The 19,215-nt window shown below is 40.4% G+C and overlaps 3 protein-coding genes across 3 annotated transcripts; all 3 read right to left on the bottom strand.

Moving 5' to 3' along the window:
• Positions 1-1,749: 1,749 nt before the first annotated feature.
• Positions 1,750-5,795, bottom strand: LOC146715289 (TRAF-interacting protein with FHA domain-containing protein A-like). Its single transcript, XM_085441122.1, has 3 exons — positions 5,746-5,795; positions 3,953-4,025; positions 1,750-2,476 (listed from the first exon to the last, which is right to left on the bottom strand). Exons 1-3 carry the CDS (start codon positions 5,793-5,795, stop codon positions 1,991-1,993), a joined length of 609 nt encoding a protein of 202 aa, XP_085297248.1. The 3' UTR covers positions 1,750-1,990.
• A 551-nt stretch (positions 5,796-6,346) lies between these two features.
• Positions 6,347-7,683, bottom strand: LOC146715288 (uncharacterized). The gene is made up of 5 exons (XM_085452825.1): positions 7,629-7,683; positions 7,146-7,490; positions 6,850-6,960; positions 6,670-6,704; positions 6,347-6,577 (listed from the first exon to the last, which is right to left on the bottom strand). The coding sequence occupies exons 1-5, from the start codon at positions 7,672-7,674 to the stop codon at positions 6,458-6,460; spliced, it is 657 nt and encodes a 218-aa protein (XP_085308951.1). The 5' UTR covers positions 7,675-7,683; the 3' UTR covers positions 6,347-6,457.
• A 9,086-nt stretch (positions 7,684-16,769) lies between these two features.
• LOC146715287 (uncharacterized) lies at positions 16,770-18,866 on the bottom strand. Its single transcript, XM_085452826.1, has 5 exons — positions 18,821-18,866; positions 18,386-18,718; positions 18,136-18,246; positions 17,949-17,983; positions 16,770-17,853 (listed from the first exon to the last, which is right to left on the bottom strand). Exons 1-5 carry the CDS (start codon positions 18,864-18,866, stop codon positions 17,731-17,733), a joined length of 648 nt encoding a protein of 215 aa, XP_085308952.1. The 3' UTR covers positions 16,770-17,730.
• Positions 18,867-19,215: the final 349 nt, after the last annotated feature.

Below are 19,215 nucleotides of genomic sequence, written 5' to 3'. Positions count from 1 at the left end.
AGGTTACCATTAACCCTTCAGCAACAATATTAATATTTTAGTGAGCATTTCTGGCAAAGTTCCTGAAGGCAAACTTATGTTGTGTGATGTTATGTATAGTAAGTGTTCAGAGCAGTAACAGCGTCCTGATACTTCCCCATCTTGACTAATAAATTCCAAACAGCGGTAAAACAATATCTGCAGAAAGTTGCAATGAGACAATAAATACTCTTCTATCACCAGAGTGTGGAAGCTGCATTCAATAGTCACTGAGTAACCAGAAACTTCAAACTCATCAGAGGATGTTTCCCTGTTGTAAACCTGACACAAGTGACGCAGTGATGGGGAGAAAGAGCCCTCCAACTTGGTCTTAATCATATTGTGTATTTAGGTTTGATTCTTATTAATTTAACTCCTCATCTTAATGAAGTTAAGGTATTTTTAAAAACATATAATGCTGTATAGAGCAGCATAGTACATATATATCTTAAAAAGTGACTTTAACTTTTAGTTTCTATATATGTATATAGTGTGTGTGTGTGTGTGTGTGTGTGTGTGTGTGTAACACTGATTTTCCCAGTAGAACACAAAGGAGAATCATAGTAAAACTGAAAGTAAAATATCAAGTTTAGCCAAAGAATGAGAAACATAATTTTATCTGCTTTTTCTGGGAAATGTCATTTAGTCATAGGCGTGCTGGAGCATCTCCACCTCATCTCATGTAGCACGAGATAAGATAACAATCTGATACAGCTTCAGCAGAGTTCCCCCTTTGTAAATTCAGTAATGTAGGAACATGAACCTTTAGGTTGGACTTTGCTCTACGACAATGAGAACTAGTTTTTGGACCTGACCCAGAGGTAACAGATGACCCATGTGTCTCTATGGCTGGCTTACCTAATTCAAATTATATTTTCTCACTATGGCAACAAAAATGTTGTTTTTGTCTGAACCTGCCATACTGGCTAGTAATGATGCAACAACAGTAGCCTACATTCCCCAAAGTATTTTTTCTGTTTTGACCTTCCTTGATATGTTTCACCAAACACCAAGCATACCGGCACACACACACTGAAACTGGAAACTAGCCAGCTGACACACAAAGTTGATGCTGAAGGCAGACGGTCTAAAGAGAGCATTTTGGCCAAGCTGAAGCTGAAACAGGCTTTGTGAAGCTTACAGAAATATGTGCAAGAGCAAAATGAAAGGTGAAGTGAACTGTTCTGCAGTAACATTAGGATGCATTTTGCTTCATTTCAAGCCATATACTGTGGGTATTTTTCCTATTTACACTTGTGTAACCGGTGTTTGTCAGACTGAAACTAGAATGCAGTATGCTGCTTCACCAAACAATCTGATGGCTAAACAACTTCTTGTTGACACTTTGAGGAGTTTATGTGGACTTATCTGAGACTTTTGCAGTACCTGCAGCTACGGATGTCATTTTTATTTCCTTGCATGGCCCTGAGCTGGAAAACCATGTTGTAACTGTTACACTGAAGACACACAAAGGAAATTAGAATTATAAATTATATTTAATTATATTCATCTGACAAAATGTCAGAACGCTGTGTCTGAAACTATTCGGGTTTGCACTTTGTCGTGTATGTAGATCACTTTATAACTGTAGCTGTTTTATCTGATCTCTTGATAAACCTGTCTCAATAAGCCAAATTGGTTTGTGTTCAAGGTAAAGGCCTCTATAAACCATTTCCATCAACTCAAAGTGTGTATAATTGGCAGTCACATCAAACATTATCTAAAACCATGTGCAGAAAAACAGTTTAATTTCTTACACTGAAAATATAGAAACAAGTTGCTTTAAGGTTCTAAAACATTTGCATTTAAAACGCTTTAAATGTAGCTGTAATCATATTATGATAAGAGTTTTTTAATATCTACAGGGTACAAAGAGGGCAGATTTGTCTCAGCCAGCTTGAACTCTAATGTAACAACACCACAGCAATTTGCCTGTAAGTTCGCTAAGTCATTAACATAAACAATATACATGTCAGTAAGGATAGTGCATCTCATCACTCTCCAGAGGGTTGCGTGCACTGAGCTCAGCTGAGAAGTTGTTCATCATACTCATGGGTGTCTCTCTGGAAGGAGGTGCTGCCAGCACCTCAAACTCTACCTCAAAGTTGGCCTTGGTTTCACCAGACTCGCGGATGATCAGGATCTCATACTCTCCGAACCGGATCAGAGCTTTGTATGGCAGATCCATCCTCTCCAGGTATCCCAGTGCTGAGGTGTTCACTGACAGTTTCCCCCTCTGGCTCAGATTCTGGATGGTAAACAGCATCTCTGAGCTCTGGGGAATGTGGTAGGCGTAGAGCGCCAGCTGCTTACGGGACACCCGGGGATCAAGCAGGACGTAGGCACAGGTTTCGGTGTCACGGCCCAGCCTGAGAGGGTCGTCGGCAGTGTGTCTTCTTCTGGCTCCCAGAGGAAGACGACCATAAAAGCCCTTACAGCTCTGCTGAGGATGGTAAAGCTTGATTTGGAGGCAAGGCAAAAACATAATCTTAGGTAAGAATGTGACTTAGTTTTCAAATTGTAGAAGATTGCTGCTTTTAACCGGTAAAATGGAAAACAAGAAATGCAAAGTATCTCAGTAAGAAGATTCAACTAACTGTGCTGTCGCCGCCAGAGAAAAATATGAATGAGTCTTTATGACTATACTGCTCTTTACAAGCGGCTGTCTTTGTTTCAAGGAAGTTTCCTCATTGGCTCTGCAGTAACCCTGCTGGTTTCAAGTGCAAATCTGCAAATACCACAAAGACTGTTCTGGATGAAGTAAAGTTCACGTTATTGGAAAAGAAAAAAAAAGTTTATTTGATTTGATTTTGTTAACAGTGTAGAATTTAGGGTAGGTGTCTGTAAGACAAGTCAGGAAAATAGAATTTCCCTGAAAAAACGTGTTTAGTGAAGAAATACTTAAGAGAGGACTCTGTGACTGCATGGCTACTATTGACACAGTATATTCTCATAGCTTGGTGAGTAGTCTAACACACACTCTGTGGATGAGCGTATGAATGTCACACTACACTGGTGAAATCTCCACCTGGAGTCCATGGATGAACCTTAAAGTTGACATTAAGGCACAGCATCTGTTTCACAGTATCTAAAACTAGAGCGGGAAGAAGGAACTCTGCAATATTCAACTGTTACACATTAACTAATCCTCTGCCACGATATGAGTCAAGCAGAGAAAAGCTAATGTTAATAAATGTCGGAGAGGTGGATATGACCAAACATGTACAAACCATTTCATACCACAGCTTATGAAGTCACTTACTTAAGGGCCACGGTATGATACAGGAAGTTTGTTTAAGGCTGTTCAGACAGAAAATAGTGCAGTATTATAATTTTTAACTGTACTGGGCATATTGAATAGAAAGTAGATTATATGTACCATAGAGTTATTAGTTATCATTGGCTTGAAAGGTCTAAAGTACTGGTTTACTTTTCTTTAAATTAACCAGTCCTTCAGTAGATCAATGCGCCCTCCTATACACAGGGTGGCGCTGTGTTTGTCATAGAATCTAGCTTGTATCGTGGCAGGCAGGCAAAAAAGCACCGGAAGTCGGTAAAAGGAAACGTCTCCACGGGTTTTAAATCGCTGTGGCGGCTAAAAGTAGCAGGGCATGTATATCGTCTTGTCACGATATTTACAATTGGTCGCATTTTAAAAGCTGGATAGTTCCTAACCTCAGTGTTTTTCCGCCGCTTTTCACCTCTGCAGCGCTGTTGAGTGTTAGCTTAGCTTTGCTTGCTAGCGGACTGTTTTAAGACGCTTGTACGCTTTTAAAGTCTATTTACCACGCTGTAGATTTGGGTTCACAGCTATAACTAGTCACCCATCAAAGCCAGAGCTGTCCAAAAATGCTGCTCTCCCCTCTGTTTCACAAGCTCCATCTTTGTCATCTGATCACAACTACCTCCCCAGAAAAGCTTTCAGATGCAGTACCTGCTTGTGGCCACAAGAGTGCAGTAATTTACAAGACAAATACAAAAAAGTAATATGCGATCCTGCTGCTGTTCTAAGACATCAGGACGACTGTTGCTTTCATTTATTATTTTAGTTTTTTATTCAGATATTTAACAATGGTGAAGATATTTTTGTGGGAAATGTGCCCCAAAAGGCAGATGAGGAAGAATTCAGGACACTCTTTAGCGAGTATGGCACAATCACAGAATGCACCATCATCCAAAACTTTGCCCTCTGTAAGTCAAAGGTAAAAACCGAGGCTTAGTGAAACTGAGTGTCACGAATGCAGACAAGGGATCCGGTGACGAGCTGTTTGATGACAAGTAAAACACAGTAGGGTCAGGGCAGTGGTTCATTTACTTTCTGGCGAAAAAAGACATTTGCAATTGTTCGGTCACTCGTCTGATTGACCTGATCTGTTTGAAGGATGAAGATTTTCACCAGGAGATCCACGATCATCACTACAAGAACAGCAGTCAAAGCAGTTATTAAACATGCCAGCTCAGTTATTAAACTAGAACATTGCTCTGCTCGATCAATAAAGTGGACAAAACTTAAGAAAGCTCTTAAGAAAGGAGATGTTGGCGCTCATGTCAAATTTTCCGTTTTGAAATCCACGACAGAATGCTGCATCACCACTAGACCAGTGCATAGAGGTGGTGCTCTGATCTTGTTTCTGTTAACATCTATTCTGGACCACAATGTGTAAGGTATAACTCTGGAGATGTTGGAGCACCTCAGGGTGACCTCTTAATCAGGCTGGACCTCCCAGTCTGAGACTCAGAGGTCAAAACAGTCCGAAACAAACAGTTTAATTACTATTTTTATTATTTTAGCTGGGAAAAAGAGCAGTTATCATTCCGGTAAATAACCCAACAGTTGCACTACAGTAATTCAGTTTGCCTGGGACTATCTTTGAGATCCTGTACATGTTAATTTGTTTACTCAAACTGGACACTTCAGTTCAGTCTTAACCAGTGAATTAACAAGCTTTACCTACCCTGGTGTTCTAGGTGGACATAGACCGTGGTCACCACAGTGCAATGATTAGGTCAACTGATAACACTGGTTTAAAAAAGAATGCAAAAAGGTAACAGTGTTTAATTGTAATGCAACTTGATTTCTGAATGTATTTTATAGGGTAAGGCCTATTTTCCTATATGGAGACAATATCTTGCAGCCATTTGCTGAAATTTGAAATAAATTGAGTCACACACACTTTGTGAGTGTTATTTAATTCTGTAAAGGCTTCAAACAACAGTACAGATAACATGACTGCAGTCTGCATGCTTTGTGACAAAGAGGGGTTGTAAGTTTAGAATATCTGTAGAGACAAGTTATCTGCCATGGGCACCAAACAGTCAGAAAGATGACTGTGACTTTAGAACCTTTTCTTTTTGTGTACTGTTGGTTATATTGGAGTAAAATCCATTCAGTAAACAATATTAAAAGCCTGCAGGACGTGAAAGTGTTGCATGTCTGATCTTTAACACATTCTCCAGAACTAATGGACCACCATGCTTGAGAAAACAGCATGAGCACAGTCAGTTATTACTTTATCTACTGTCCTTTGTGGCTAAATTGTGAAAGATGCAGGAAATGCTAGCATGCTGGTGAACGCTCTTCTTCCTGTTGTTTAGAATACAGCATAGACCAAACCACACACTGTGGGTAAACTACTGCAAATTGTGTATGTGTGCCTGAATATTTGGCTCTCAGTAATCTGTGCAGTTTAAAAAGGGTTTCCGTTACAGAATTGTAGTAAATATCACCTGCACCAGTTTGGCAGTGGGGCGGTGATGATTTGGGGAGACACATCCATGAAGGGACATACAGACCCCGACCTGCTACCCACTGGTACCCTGACTGGGTGGTACTGAGTGGTTCCTCAGGCCGTAGAGCTTTTTTCAGACCTCATTGGGGCAGCTGACTCTGAATTCCTTTTGACCGAGGACAGTGCCTGGTCATATGTGACCAGCTGGGTGGGCAGTGCAGAGACATTAACTGGGTCTTAATTTCTTTAGACCTAAAATTGAAAGAATCTGGGATGTTACATATCACATATCCAATGCTGCCAATACACACACTGTTCAGGAGATCACTCATCACCTCTATCTGAATCTGGGAGGAGATCTCCTGTGACATCGTGTGTTATCTTATCAGGAGAATACCCAGGCCTTGTCTCATGCTAACGGCAGTGAAGAACAGTGGCAAAAAGTAATCAATCAGGTTTACGGGACTATATGAAACAAAGACATGTTCTGCCAGTGAGATGCCATTACTAGAATTATAAAGAAAAAACATGCAATTAAAATAATAGCACATAGTAAGAAATTAAAAAACAATTTTTCTTTTTGTTCATTTTTGTCCAACTTTTATTCATAATTTCTTTTTTTTTTTTCCAGCTATGGAAATCCACCAAACAAACATCAGAAAATCAATAATAAAACCTCAGTTCCACACAGTTCCAGATGTTTTCTGATTCTATCTAGTGGAGGAATAAATAACATCTGAGTCCACTTCTCTGACTGATGCCAGCCTGTGGTGACTTTCTGTTTTTGGATGAAATGTCACAGCAGCATAATCCGGGTCTGAGCTCTGGCTCTGTGAATGAAAGGACTGTCAGTCTCATAACTAAGCGGGTAAAGAAAAAGAAACATCGTAATCTAGGAAGGACACAAAATGAAACGCATCACCTCTTCCTGTAGATTCTGTTCTCCAGTGTGAGGTACTGCAAAGCACAGAAATAAATTGTATAGTCATTTTAGTTGCAATGTTTCTAACTAATGCTATTGAAGGATTTTTTTTAAACAAGAAGAAAAATGTTTCTCTTATATAGCAACAGTATATGTGAAAGTCTGTGGAAACAAAAATACCTTTCTGGAGATGTTTGATTTTAGCAGCCAGATAGATGACGGCCACAATGAGAAAAACTGTCAGAGCACCCAGGACCACACTCATCATCTTTGGTAATCCATCAAACACATCTATGAGAAACATAAGTGAATTAAATAACAGTGACACAGTGTGCTACAGTTATAAAATAAATGCTAAGTTTAGTGTTGTTAAGTTTTAATGCTAGGAAGATTTTCCAACTTCAACATTCCGAATCTAAAACTTAGATCCATGTTTTCATGCATTCATCAAAATGAAATCAATATAAAATTCCTACCTTGGACCTCTACATTTGTTGCATGAACAATAACTGCATAATTGCTTAAGTATGTTCCACAGAAATACAGCCCCGAGTCCAATAAATCCACTTGTTTGATTTTAAGAAACACCGTGGATATGTTGGTGCTCATTTCAAATTTTCCACTTTGAATTCCTGTGCAGAATGAAGCAGGTTCATGAGGCTGGGACATAGAGCAGATACAGTGGAGTTCAGATCTCTTGGTCACTCTGAACCAGAATATCTCTGTGGGAGAACTGGAATAGTTGGAGCACAGCAGCGTGACTTCTTCTCCAGACTGAACCTCAAAAGTCTGAGAATCAGAAACAGAGACGGAGATCCAACCTGAAAATAAGAACAAAACAAAACAGAAATTTAAAAAAAACTCCAAAAAACTGGACATGCAAGATAAAGTTTTGGCAAATGAATTAACGGAATCGTATAGAAAATGCAATCAATTCTGTGTAAATGAATTCCACTCACTGAGGCTGAGGAGAAACAAAACTGTGAGAGAGGGACAGCTCCACATTGTGCATACGATGCCCCTGAAATGGAGCTCTACACAAAGGTCTGAAAAGGTGTGGTTTCTACTATAAGCACACACATATGAACACGCCTACACACAGTTTAACACTGATGATTTGCTAATTAGTCTCCAGTGCTGCTTTCTTCAAGTTGTTTGTATAAATGTTACCGTTTGCTTTGAGAAAATTAAATGTAAGAGACAAATTACATGATTGTCCACATATAAACAAATTAACCAAATTAAAAATAAATCTTCAACCTTGAAAGTATGTTGTACACACCATGTTTAATAATTCATCAAGCTTTCCATTAAAAGCAAAAAACAGTTAATTGCACTTAATTTTGACTTAAATTGTGAGTGCCAACTGAATCGGTTTGGGCCATAGACAGTATAAAATATGGATGTCAGCTTCTGGGTTGGGGAAGGGAAGGCAATGTGTAAGTCCATTGCCTGTATTCTCTCAGAAAGCCACCAGATGGCAATAGATGCTGTTGCAAAGAAAGACTTTGGTCCTGTAGAAGTCTAGGGCGACCGTGGCTCAGGGGGTTAGGGAATCGCATCTGTAACCGGAAGGTCGCCGGTTCGATCCCTGGGCTCTCTGTCCTGGTTGTTGTGTCCTTGGGCAAGACACTTTACCCTACTTGCCTACTGGTGTTGGCCAGAGGGGCCGATGGCGCGATATGGCAGCCTCGCTTCTGTCAGTCTGCCCCAGGGCAGCTGTGGCTACAACTGTAGCTGCCTACACCAGTGTATGAATGTGAGAGTGAATGAATAGTGGTATTGTAAAGCGCTTTGGGTGCCTTGAAAAGCGCTATATAAATCCAATCCATTATTATTACAGGAAAACAGCTTAATGACTTTTGAATGAGCTTATGGCAGGGGTCGGCAACTACATTTGTCCAAGGGCCTGAATTTTTCTTGGCAGACATTGAGGGGCAGATGCTGTTGTACAATAAAATAATACAGTATCATTGGTAATATGTGATTATTTCATTATATTTTTCCTCCCAAGTTGATGTTATTTCTTCACCTGGTCAGTGTTGATGGACTCATTATTGGTACTGCAACAAGCCACAAGAGGGCGACTGTGATATGTTAAGCTTCATACTTGTGAGGCCCTCATGTTGTCCATCACTGTCACATGCAATGTCATGGTTTGCAAAGAAAACCTAACCTTAACCTTTACCTCAACAACACAACCTCAAGCAGACAGTTGATGCAGAAAACCGCTGCTATAATGAAGACTGAACCGATATGTATTCATAGGGCAACCTTTAGAAACGCTGTACCTGTAAACCTCATTTGCAGTGAAACTGTCGCTGTTGCTGAAGAATATAAATTGAGCTACCACAACACCACAAAGTATTTAAACCTCAAAGCGTCATATCCTGAACAGTCAGAGACCCATCAGAGAAAAAAAAAATGATGCTTTGAAACTTAACTGAACTTTAACTGAACAAGAGAGGGAAAATAACCACGTCTCAGCAGGCTGCCTGGGTTTTCTCCAAGCACAACAAGCCATATACTGGCCTTGACGAGGCAGCTGTTTGAAGTGAACTGATTGACATCCAGGCCACTAGTGACATGAAGGCTGCTCTCCAGAGATGTTCTGGTTCAGAATGACCAAGAGACCTGGACTCCACTATCGGCTATCGGAAAGCTTGAGCACCGTTGGGTGGCTTGTCCCCAAGAGTATGATACACGTTGGCCATGTATGTGCTCACCATGTTTGGCTCAACATACACCTGTGAAGCTGCGTTCTCAAAAATTAACTTTATAAAATGCATTACAGGAATAGACTGTCAAGCCAGTCTTTGTCTATCTGTCACTCTCCTTTGGAGATGCCTTTGTGCAACCCGCCTCATCGCTCAGCCTCCATCTTCATCTCTACCACCACCAGCGTCTAGACTCTGAGAGGTCCGACTCTAATACTTATCACCGCTGGGGTTCTGTTGTGCTGAGACGGGCTGTTGGACTCTAACCGCCAAAATTTAAAATTCTGGACATCAGTAAAGCATGTTGCTTTCATTCTAATGATCTGTTCTTATTGAACTGCTTTCAGGGCTACAGTCAAACAAAGCCTGATCCACCGCTGCTTCCTTATTAAGCTGCCCAAATGAAATCATCAGAGCAAGTGTGTTATTGCCACCAGGTGTGCGAGCCTGAAGGCGGGAAACTCCTCTGGTCCTGACAAATTGGCTGATAGTGATCACCTGCTGAGGCCATGTGTCCTGAGGTGACCTATCAGCTGTTAATGGACCTATTAAAAGGGAGCTGGCTGAGTACTAATGCCAGTGTGAAAAAGAGGGACCTCCTTCCTGATTGTGACGTGTGGTGACTCATTTGGAGACTGACCAGTCAGTGTAACGTGGCAACCCAGTCCTGACAGTAGGAGACAATGCGTGTGATTGACAGCACGGCAGAAGTACATCTGTGAGTAGTGTCTCCACTGTTGTTCACCAGGTGCAGCTGTGCTGGGAGAGGGTCGCCACAGCTATTAGCCATGCCAGCTTCCGGGATGATGCTTCTGGCCAATATTTGTTTACTTGCAGGGCGATGCCACGAGGGGAGCCGCAGTGGCATAGAGCGACAGACTCCAGTGCAGAGTGTGAGCTGGGCTGGGATGTGACGAGCCCAGTGGAGGGACGATTCGATTCAGTTTTATTTATAGAGCCAAATCACAACAATGTAGAAAAGCATTTGATCAGTGTAGTGAGGAAAAAATCACTAAACAAATACGTGAGGTGAAAGATCAAGTCCATTATTATTCACCTTAATTGGAAAATCTTAATTTAAGGGTAAGTTAGGCTTGGTTAGAGAGACAGATAAACATAATTTAAGCGGCAAACTTCCTTGTAGACTTTCAGCAAATGATGAATTGCTTGTTATGGGATCTCTGTTTGTCTGAAGAATGGGTCCCAACCTGCAGAACTTGAAACACTTTTCAGAAACGCAACAATGTGCTGTGTATTAAGAGTTGTAGCTCATTGATTTCTGTCATTTGGTCTTTTTTTTTTTTTTTTTTTTTCTCCCCTCCCCAAGTCTTGTTGTCCAACTGATCCTGGTGGATGCAACACCTTCCTGTCCATCACTGAGTACTTAATGTTCCTCTGCAATGCTCACAGGATGGACCGTTCCTCCCTGTCAATGAAGTGCACAACCTGATCACTGAAAGAGTGGCTAGTCCTCTGTTGGTGTAAATAGACTGCAGAGTCCCGGCCTGAGGAGGCAGCTCTTATTTGTCGTGTCATCTGCTTAGCCAGGGGTTGTTTGGTTTCCCCAATCTACACGTTTATGGCAATGGTCCTTGCACCTTGTGTACTGTACTACTGTTTGTGCTGGGGAACCTGGTCCTTGGAAGGCAATATGTCTGTGAAGGTTCTGCACTCTCCACCAATTGCTCTTAGAACTGAAAAGAAGTTTCTCAGATGAGAGGTGACATCTTCAAGAAACCTAAAGATGTCCAGACACTTTTCTTTCCAAGTTCCTTAGACTGGTCTTTGGAGTGGACCAAGTTTTGGAGTAGTGCGTTTTATGGTTTGAAAGCCGCAGAAACAGTGTTTCAAGAAAACACATCTCAGATACTCCTACTGAACACAAGATCCTCAAAAAATGCAAGGGTTCTGCTCTTGGTGAATGTGTTGTTGTTCATGAACTACGCTTTCTTTTAGTCATGAGGAATAATTTTCCAGCCTTCCTGAATGATATTCAGAACTCTTCTTTGGATGTTTACCATCTTTTGTACCCACACTTCTTCAACAATGTTAAACTTGGGGAGGCCAAATGATGATGTTGCAGTTTGTGTTTGTTTGTTTTTTAAAACCAGACATGCTTTTACTGCATCAGCAGTGTGTTTGGGACCATTATCATATGTTTGGCAACTGCTTTATTTTTGAGGATAAATAAATGTGCCAGTCAAACACTTTTCAGATTGTATCACGTGGCAGATCACTTTGTGAACTGGTGCCAGCAGAGCTACCTCCAGATCAACACTAGAAAAACCAAGGAGCTGGTGGTAGACTTCCGCAGGCACAAACATCCTCCACTGCAACCACTAAACATCCAAGGCATGGACATTGAGAGTGTGGATAGCTGCAGGTGGTTCAGGTCTTTTGGAGTGAAAGGCCCACACCTGAAGACCTTCTATGACTCCGTGGTGGCCTCAGCCATATTTCATGGTGTGGTCTGCTGGGCAGCAGCATCTTTGCTGGGGACAGGAAGAGACTGAACAAGCTGATCCGGAGGGCCAACTCTAAGAGCCCCCTGGAGCCAGTATAGGTTGTGAGTGACAGGATGATGGTGGCTAAGCTGTCATCCCCATTGGACAATATCTCCCACCCCATGCAGGAGACTCTGACAGCACTGAGCAGCTCTTTCAGTGGCTGCGGCACCCACGATGTGAGACGGAGTGATTCCACAAGTCTTTCCTTCCAACTGCTGTCAGACTCTACAACACCTTGCAGACGACTACACATGTGCAGACACACACAGACATCAATACACCAGGGTCACCCTGACAGCACTGGACAGCTCCTTCGGTAACACATTGCTGCACCCACAGTATGCGAGGGAGAGAGTTCGGAAGTCTTTCCTTACAGCTTCTCTAAAATGTACAACAGCAGTGAATGCACACATGTCAAAACACACATGTGCAGACACTAAGGTCCGTACATATTTTTGCAATATTCAATTTTAGACTTGGCATGTTTTCTTTTGTCCTTCACTTGTCCAGTTTCCTCAAATTTTTAAGGAGACACTGCACATCATACTGTGTTATACTAGTTTTTTTTTGCTCAACCTCTTCGGGAATCACCTTGTTGGTGCAAAAATACAATTGTGTGTTATCTTAGGCATTTTTCACAGTTTCAAATAAAGTATCACAAGATAAATTGTAAAATTGGTTCTTGAAACGCTGTAGGTTAGAGTGGCCATAAAAAAATCTGCACAGTCTTATTTGAAATGTATCTGCCACCCAACAGTAGTGGTTAAGATAATCACAACATGAATATCTGACAGCTAGATGCAAATGTCCACGTTTGGGCAGTTCATTTCATCTTTCACATCTTTCATCTGTCACAAGTAATTAGATGCTACGGTTAATACTACATAAATTAGAATGAATCAATAGTGCTTGGCCAGTTTGGGTCATAATAACTGGGCCATACAAGCAAACATAGATACATGGAAAAGTAAACTAAACAGGATTACCCCCATAAAATGGTCTGGAGATGCTGTAGCAACACCTATACTGCTACCAGTAAAGAAAGGACACTAGCAAAAAGCAAAACTAGACAAAAATTAGTCCAGAGGGACAAGGAGAAGGGGACAGCCTGCAGCCACTACCTGCAAATCCATTCCCTTTTTACTGGTTGTGTTGTCTTATCCATTTACATCAAAAGAGATCAAATTGATTCACAATTATTTATGCTTCCCATATCGACAGAATGATATCCCTGAGGTTTAAAAGTGCATGTTGAATCACTGCACAAAAGCTTACAATTTGTTAAAATGATACATATTGCAAGCCTTGCAAATCTAAAGAAAAAAAAACAACGAAACTTTGCTATACATTTGAACTCTTACTGTTAATGGGAACCATCGTAACGCTAATGTACCTGATCTGTTCAGTCTGTATCAAGTAGTGAATACTTCCTGTCAGCCTGTGCAGAGTGTTTTCACAAGTTCTAAAGGCGCTCGTATTTGTCATGACTATGTATAGACGTCAAGCAACCACTGACTCTGTTGTGGTTAACGGTCAGCAGTTGCACAGCTTTGAGAAGATGGGCATGAAAAACAAGTTGTGAACTTGTCATTATCAAATTATTACTCTTTTAGAATTTAGCGGAGGCCTTTTCTAGGCATGTCAAATATATTTCTATGCAGTATCGATATGATTTCATTAATTTTTTTATTTATTCTCACAACCCCCTATTATTTATTAGGAAACAGGTACATGAGTTCCTCTGCCTTTACCAACATAGTAAGATGCAGTGAAGCTATATGAAACACGAGAAGATTTAAGATGAAAGGCCTTTATATTTGTACTGATATTTAAGATTGATTACAGATAAAAGAATTCTGAGAATAAGACCAAAATAACTGTACAAATGCTCACTGTATCATAACACTGTCCCATCTTTCTGTGCCATGATATTCATCTAGAATTATTAATACCGAAGGAGGAGGAAGAAACCTATAAAGAAGAACAGCCACCAGCCAGAAAGCTCAGTTACTTTCTGAGTCTATCGAGCAGAGGAATAACATTTGTGTCCACTGATGCAGGGCTGTGGTGACTTTCTGTGTCTGGCCAAAATGTCACAGCTCCATTGTGCCGGAGTCCTGAGCTCTGCCTCTGTCGATACAAGAACTGTCAGTCTCACAGCTGAGTAGAAAAGTAAACAACCATTAACTGATAAATAGTGAAAGACACAAAACTAAAAACTTCACCTGTTGTTTCAGATTGTCTTCTCCAGTGTGAGCTACGGCAAAAAATATAATTCAAAAATAAATTTTCTAATGTTAAAAATATTTGCATTATAGGATTAAAAAACAACAACAAAAACCTGGTAATAACTGGTAACAAAGAGGCCTTACAGTGGGAAGCAGGCGCTTCCCACTGTAAGGCCTCTTTGCTCACCTGTTTGAATGGGAGATTAGGGTAATGCTTTAACAGATGCTGTAGATTTTATATCGCACCTTCTCTGAGGCCTAAGGCAAACTGATCACGCATGTGCAGGTCAGCACACCAAGGGTCTTGTGGCTCCGTTATCTGCAGGCGGTGACTTCTCTGGAACGTAAAGTAAACTTTCTAATAGGCTCTTCTGGCCTTTGTCTGCAATTGTAAAACATGGCATGCAAGGTACCCACAGCCGTTTTATCCCCATACGGTTTTGCACTCAGCAGAAAATCACACTGCTGTACTACAGACCACTTTTGAGACCATGTTAACAGTTTTGGATAATTCATCTGCCATATTGATCACTTTAAGGCAGGTGGTTTCATATACTGGCCACAATCCTGTTGACAATGCTAAAGGGGCCACAAAAATGGCATCATCACAGGAAATGAATACGTTCTAAATAGTGAACTGTGGAAAACCACCACATTCAAAGTGAAACTAGGACATACAAGATTTTCCTCTGAAGCAGACTAGTGGCTGCAGACACAGATCTGGCCTGCAATCCAAGGTCCAAAGCCACCATGGTCAAAATTGTTAGCCTGGTTAAAAACAGGAAAAGGTGGTCACTGAGAAAACACAGCCAAGCACATGTCAATATTGCTCTTCCTCACCAAGTCTTGAACAGTTTCCTCTCATCGGTTACCTCTAATTTCGGAGTAGGCTTTTCCTCTGTGAACTCCCAGAATATGCAAGTCCAGCACACCAACAGTCTCCAATCCAGTCTTTTTTTTTATCACAACAAATCCATATAAATAATAATTGAAACAAATCCTCCACCCACTGTCATTTGATCACTTTAACGAAAAAACCCTGCAGGCCTGGAGGGTTTTGCTCTAAAATGCTCACCTCTCTGTGACAAAGTGGTTAGGCATGAACTCATTTACCACTTATCCCTTAACCATATTGATAATTTCTTTCCTTGTTATTTTACAGTCAGCCATAATGCTTTAATTTAGACATTGCTGCTGTAACTTTGCTTAACACACACTATCCCGGGTTTTGTTTGTGGTAGCAGTAGTTACATCCATTACATCCATGCATGTGTTTTTTTAACCATGTTTGTCCATGTTGTTTATTCAGGTCCTATATTTAAGACAGGTATATGGGAAGAGCCGCCCCAGTACTTCGTGTTTATATAGGGTCATGAGGTCAACTTCATGCATGATCTTATTCCTGTTCTTTGTTTAGAATTGTATTGTTTGGTCTGACCTATTTGTTTCAATGGTAGAGACTAACGAGGTCAGGTGTATAAAGCAAGTGGGATTTTTGCATACCAGGTTAATTGTTTTATGGTAGAATGGAGATGCCAGAAATAAAGGATACTTAAAAGAACTTAAATGGTCTGCTGATGCTATTTACTTATCACCTTCCTTGCTGTTTAAGTTATGCTACCTCACACGCTCTCACTGGAGTCAAAAATTTCAACCATCTTCCCCACTATAACTGTGTCCTACAGAAAAATCCCCTTCCTTCCTGTTTTCTCTCCCCTTTATGGAGAAGGATTCAAATCATTACCAGTCAGCTACTCCCTGTACTCAACTCCAAATAGGTGGCAGTTGGACGAGAGTGGAATCTCCACTCCCCACAAAACACTAAAACACCAAAGCATGCAATAACTAAAATGGAAAATCATTGAATCACTGCACAAAAGCTTACAATTTGTTAAAATGATACATATTGCAACCCTTGCAAATCTAAAGAAATAAAAAGTTATACATTTGAACTTTTACTGTTAATGGGAACCACCAGTGCATAACGCTAATGTCCCTGATCTGTTTAGTCTGTGAAAACACTCTGCACAGTCTGACAGGAAGTATTCACTACTTGATACAGAGTCAGCTCTGTTGTGGTTAACGGTCAGCAGTTGCACGGCTTTGACAAGATGAGAATGAAGAACGGCTGTTAACCTGTCATTATCAACTTATTATTCTTTTGGCATTTAGCAGATGACTTAATTATTTATTTTTATCTTTTGTGCTCTGCCTTTACTAACATTGTAAGATGTTGTGAAGCTATATGAGACATGAGAAGATTTAAGATGATGAAAGGCCTTTGTATTTGTACTGATATTTAAGACTGATTACAGATAAAAGAATTCTGAGAATAAGACCAAAATAACTGTACAAATGCTCACTGTATCATAACACTGTCCCATTTTTCTGTGCCATGATATCGATATAGAATTGTTAATACCGAATTAAAGCCAAATGGCAACATCCAGGACTAAAATAAAACTTTGCCTGCTTAGAAGTGCAGTACCTCCAATGGCCACCTGAGGCTGGCACCAAAAATAAAAAACACAAACACTGTAGCGGCAACCTTCGGTCCTTCTTTGCCGCTTCTGCAGGACTTAAGTTTCTGACTCGTGCTCTTGTTGAATCGCTTGTATGCCTTTCGGTAGCAAAAACAAGGCGCTTGTAAAAAAGGAAAAAACATTTATTCTCCATACAAACTGAAAAATACAAACAAAGGCCTCTGGTGGGAGCTCCGTTTACATTCCTTTTATGTTACAACGAAAGCACAATGAACGGCGCCGGTCAGAAAACTGTTGCTCCGGGTCCTGCTTACTTGACTAACCTTTCATCCCCCCTCGTGCTTAACACACCCCCTTTACGACACCTACCAACACTTTACAACAACACAAAAGACTAACAAAGCAGGATCAATTTATGAAGCACGGTATATTACACTATAACATAAAATAATGAAAATTATAACTAGAAACTCAAATTAAAGATCACAGCAAAATGTTGGCTGAACTGTCTAAGCTCCAACAAACACTAAAAACCATACTTACAAAAAACATATGGCTCGACAAAATACCTTCATAACCTCTTGATATTATATTGCATAATATGAAGCAGACAGAAATACATTCATTCCTGTTACCTTTGTTCAAATTATTTCCTCTTGCACTGATAATTCTGAGTGATTGATACGTTTTTGATTAGTGGCTGACACTAATATCAATTCAATTCATACAGCCGCACATCTCAACAGCAGTTGCCTCGAGGTGCTTTCTGCTGTAAGGTAAAGACCCTACAATAATACAGAGAAAACCCCAACAATTACATGATCCCAAGTACTCGGCAACAGTGGGAAGGAAAAACTCCCTTTTAGCAAGAAGAAACCTCCAAAGAGGAAAAGGCATCTGCCACAACCAGTTGGGAGGAAGATAGGACAAAAAACACAAAGATTGTGGAGGCTAAAATGTTTTGACATATGACATATAGACCACTTATAACAGTAACACAGGACACCAATAGGATTCATGTACATTTTCACTTGTGATTTCACAGCATGACAATATCCACCAAACAAACATCAGCAGATCAATAATGACGCCTCGGTTCCATGAAGTGCTCGGTCACTTTCTGAGTCTATCGAGTAGATGAATAAATAACATCTGGGTCCACTTCTGTGGCTGATGCAGGCCTGTGAGGACTTTCTGTTTTTGGATGAAATGTCACAGCTGCATAGTGCAGGTGCTCTGAGCTCTGCCTCTGTGAATAAGAGAACTGTCAGTCTCACGGCTGAGTAAAAAACTACCAACATTAACTGATAAAGAGTGTGAAGGACACAAAATGAAACACTTCACCTCTTCTTGTTGTAGATTCTTTCCTTCAGTGTGAACTACGGCAAAAAGTACAAACAATTTATGAGGTTGGTTGAATTATAATGTTAAAAATATTCCTGTTGGGGGATTTTTAAAATAGAAAATAGCTGTTGTTCCTTTTTAAGTGTAATCATAAAAGACATGTAAAAATCTGTTACAATAAAAATACCTTTCTGAAGCTTTTTGATTTTAACAGCCAGACAAATGATGACTGTGATGAGGAAAACAGTCAGAACACCGAGGATCACACTCATCATATTTGGTAATCTGATAAAAGTGTCTGTGACAAAGACAGATTATAATAAATGAAATGACAGCAGCTGCAGTTTATTAAATGTGTGGTTCAGAATCTAACATCTTAAACTTTGACTCTTATTTTCATGAAATTCAATAAAACCAAATGAAGAGGTCATTCTTACCTTGGACCACTAAATCTGTTGCTTCAACAATAACTGGATTGCTGTGTATTTTAAATCCACAGAAATAAAGTCCAGAGTCCAATAAATCCACTTGTTTAATTTTGAGAAACACAGTGGATAAATTAGTGCTCATTTCAAATTTTCCATTTTGAAATCCAGTGCAGAATGAAGCAGGTTCATGAGGTTCGAACATGGAGGCGATACAGGTGAGTTTGGCTCTCTTGGTCACTCTGAACCAGAGTATTTGTGTGGGAGAACTGGAAAAGTTGGAGCACAGCAGCGTGACTTCTTTTCCAGACTGAATCTCCAAAGGTTGTGATACAGGGATCCAACCTGAAAAACAAAAGAAAATAAATAAACACAAACATTAAAGCAACAGAATCTTAATCAACAGAATCAGCTGGTTCTGTGGAGTAAATGAGTTGCTGTACTTACTGAGGCTGCAGACAAGTAAAACTGTTAGAGAGTCAAAGTTCCTCATTGTGCACACGATGTCCCTGAAATGGTGCTCTACAAGTTCATATAGGGTGGTCTGAAGAGGTGTGGTTTTTAGTATCTGTATGTGCTGTACAATACATCTGTGAAAGAATAATCACGCCCCCCAGAAAGTTTAACCCTAACAGTGAACCAAGAGACAAAGATTGTGATTGTTCGCATGTAGACTCTCAAACCACTGTTGAAATATTTTATCACATCTGCTCATTAAAAACAAACCTCTCAGAGAGTCCCAGTACAACTTCACATTAACGCTCTTGGAACTGGGGTTACAGATGACCTTGAAGGATACAGCAACCAAAGCGATCCTGACAGGCTTGAGGTTTTGTCTGTCT

This window comes from Copadichromis virginalis, linkage group LG3 (assembly GCF_057382275.1).
Source record: "Copadichromis virginalis isolate Kocher_CV1m ecotype Utaka linkage group LG3, C_Virginalis_male_GT1.1, whole genome shotgun sequence".
Lineage (NCBI taxonomy): Eukaryota > Metazoa > Chordata > Actinopteri > Cichliformes > Cichlidae > Copadichromis > Copadichromis virginalis.
This window is presented reverse-complemented; position numbering and strand designations above follow the sequence as displayed.

What these genes read in the sequence shown, in the direction of transcription:
- LOC146715289 (XM_085441122.1), bottom strand. Translation starts at nt 5,795, where the DNA reads ATGGATGTGTCTCCCCAAATCATCACCGCCCCACTGCCAAACTGGTGC. An exon ending in CCACTGCCAAACTGGTGCAG is followed by an intron (nt 4,026 to 5,745) that starts GTGATATTTACT and finishes CTGATGTCTTAG; the next exon opens with AACAGCAGCAGGATCGCATA. An exon ending in ACTCTTGTGGCCACAAGCAG is followed by an intron (nt 2,477 to 3,952) that starts GTACTGCATCTG and finishes CTCCAAATCAAG; the next exon opens with CTTTACCATCCTCAGCAGAG.
- LOC146715288 (XM_085452825.1), bottom strand. Translation starts at nt 7,674, where the DNA reads ATGTGGAGCTGTCCCTCTCTCACAGTTTTGTTTCTCCTCAGCCTCA. An exon ending in TTTGTTTCTCCTCAGCCTCA is followed by an intron (nt 7,491 to 7,628) that starts GTGAGTGGAATT and finishes TCTTATTTTCAG; the next exon opens with GTTGGATCTCCGTCTCTGTT. An exon ending in AATCAAACATCTCCAGAAAG is followed by an intron (nt 6,705 to 6,849) that starts GTATTTTTGTTT and finishes TGTGCTTTGCAG; the next exon opens with TACCTCACACTGGAGAACAG.
- LOC146715287 (XM_085452826.1), bottom strand. Translation starts at nt 18,866, where the DNA reads ATGAGGAACTTTGACTCTCTAACAGTTTTACTTGTCTGCAGCCTCA. An exon ending in AACAGATTTAGTGGTCCAAG is followed by an intron (nt 18,247 to 18,385) that starts GTAAGAATGACC and finishes TCTTTGTCACAG; the next exon opens with ACACTTTTATCAGATTACCA. An exon ending in AATCAAAAAGCTTCAGAAAG is followed by an intron (nt 17,984 to 18,135) that starts GTATTTTTATTG and finishes TTTTTGCCGTAG; the next exon opens with TTCACACTGAAGGAAAGAAT.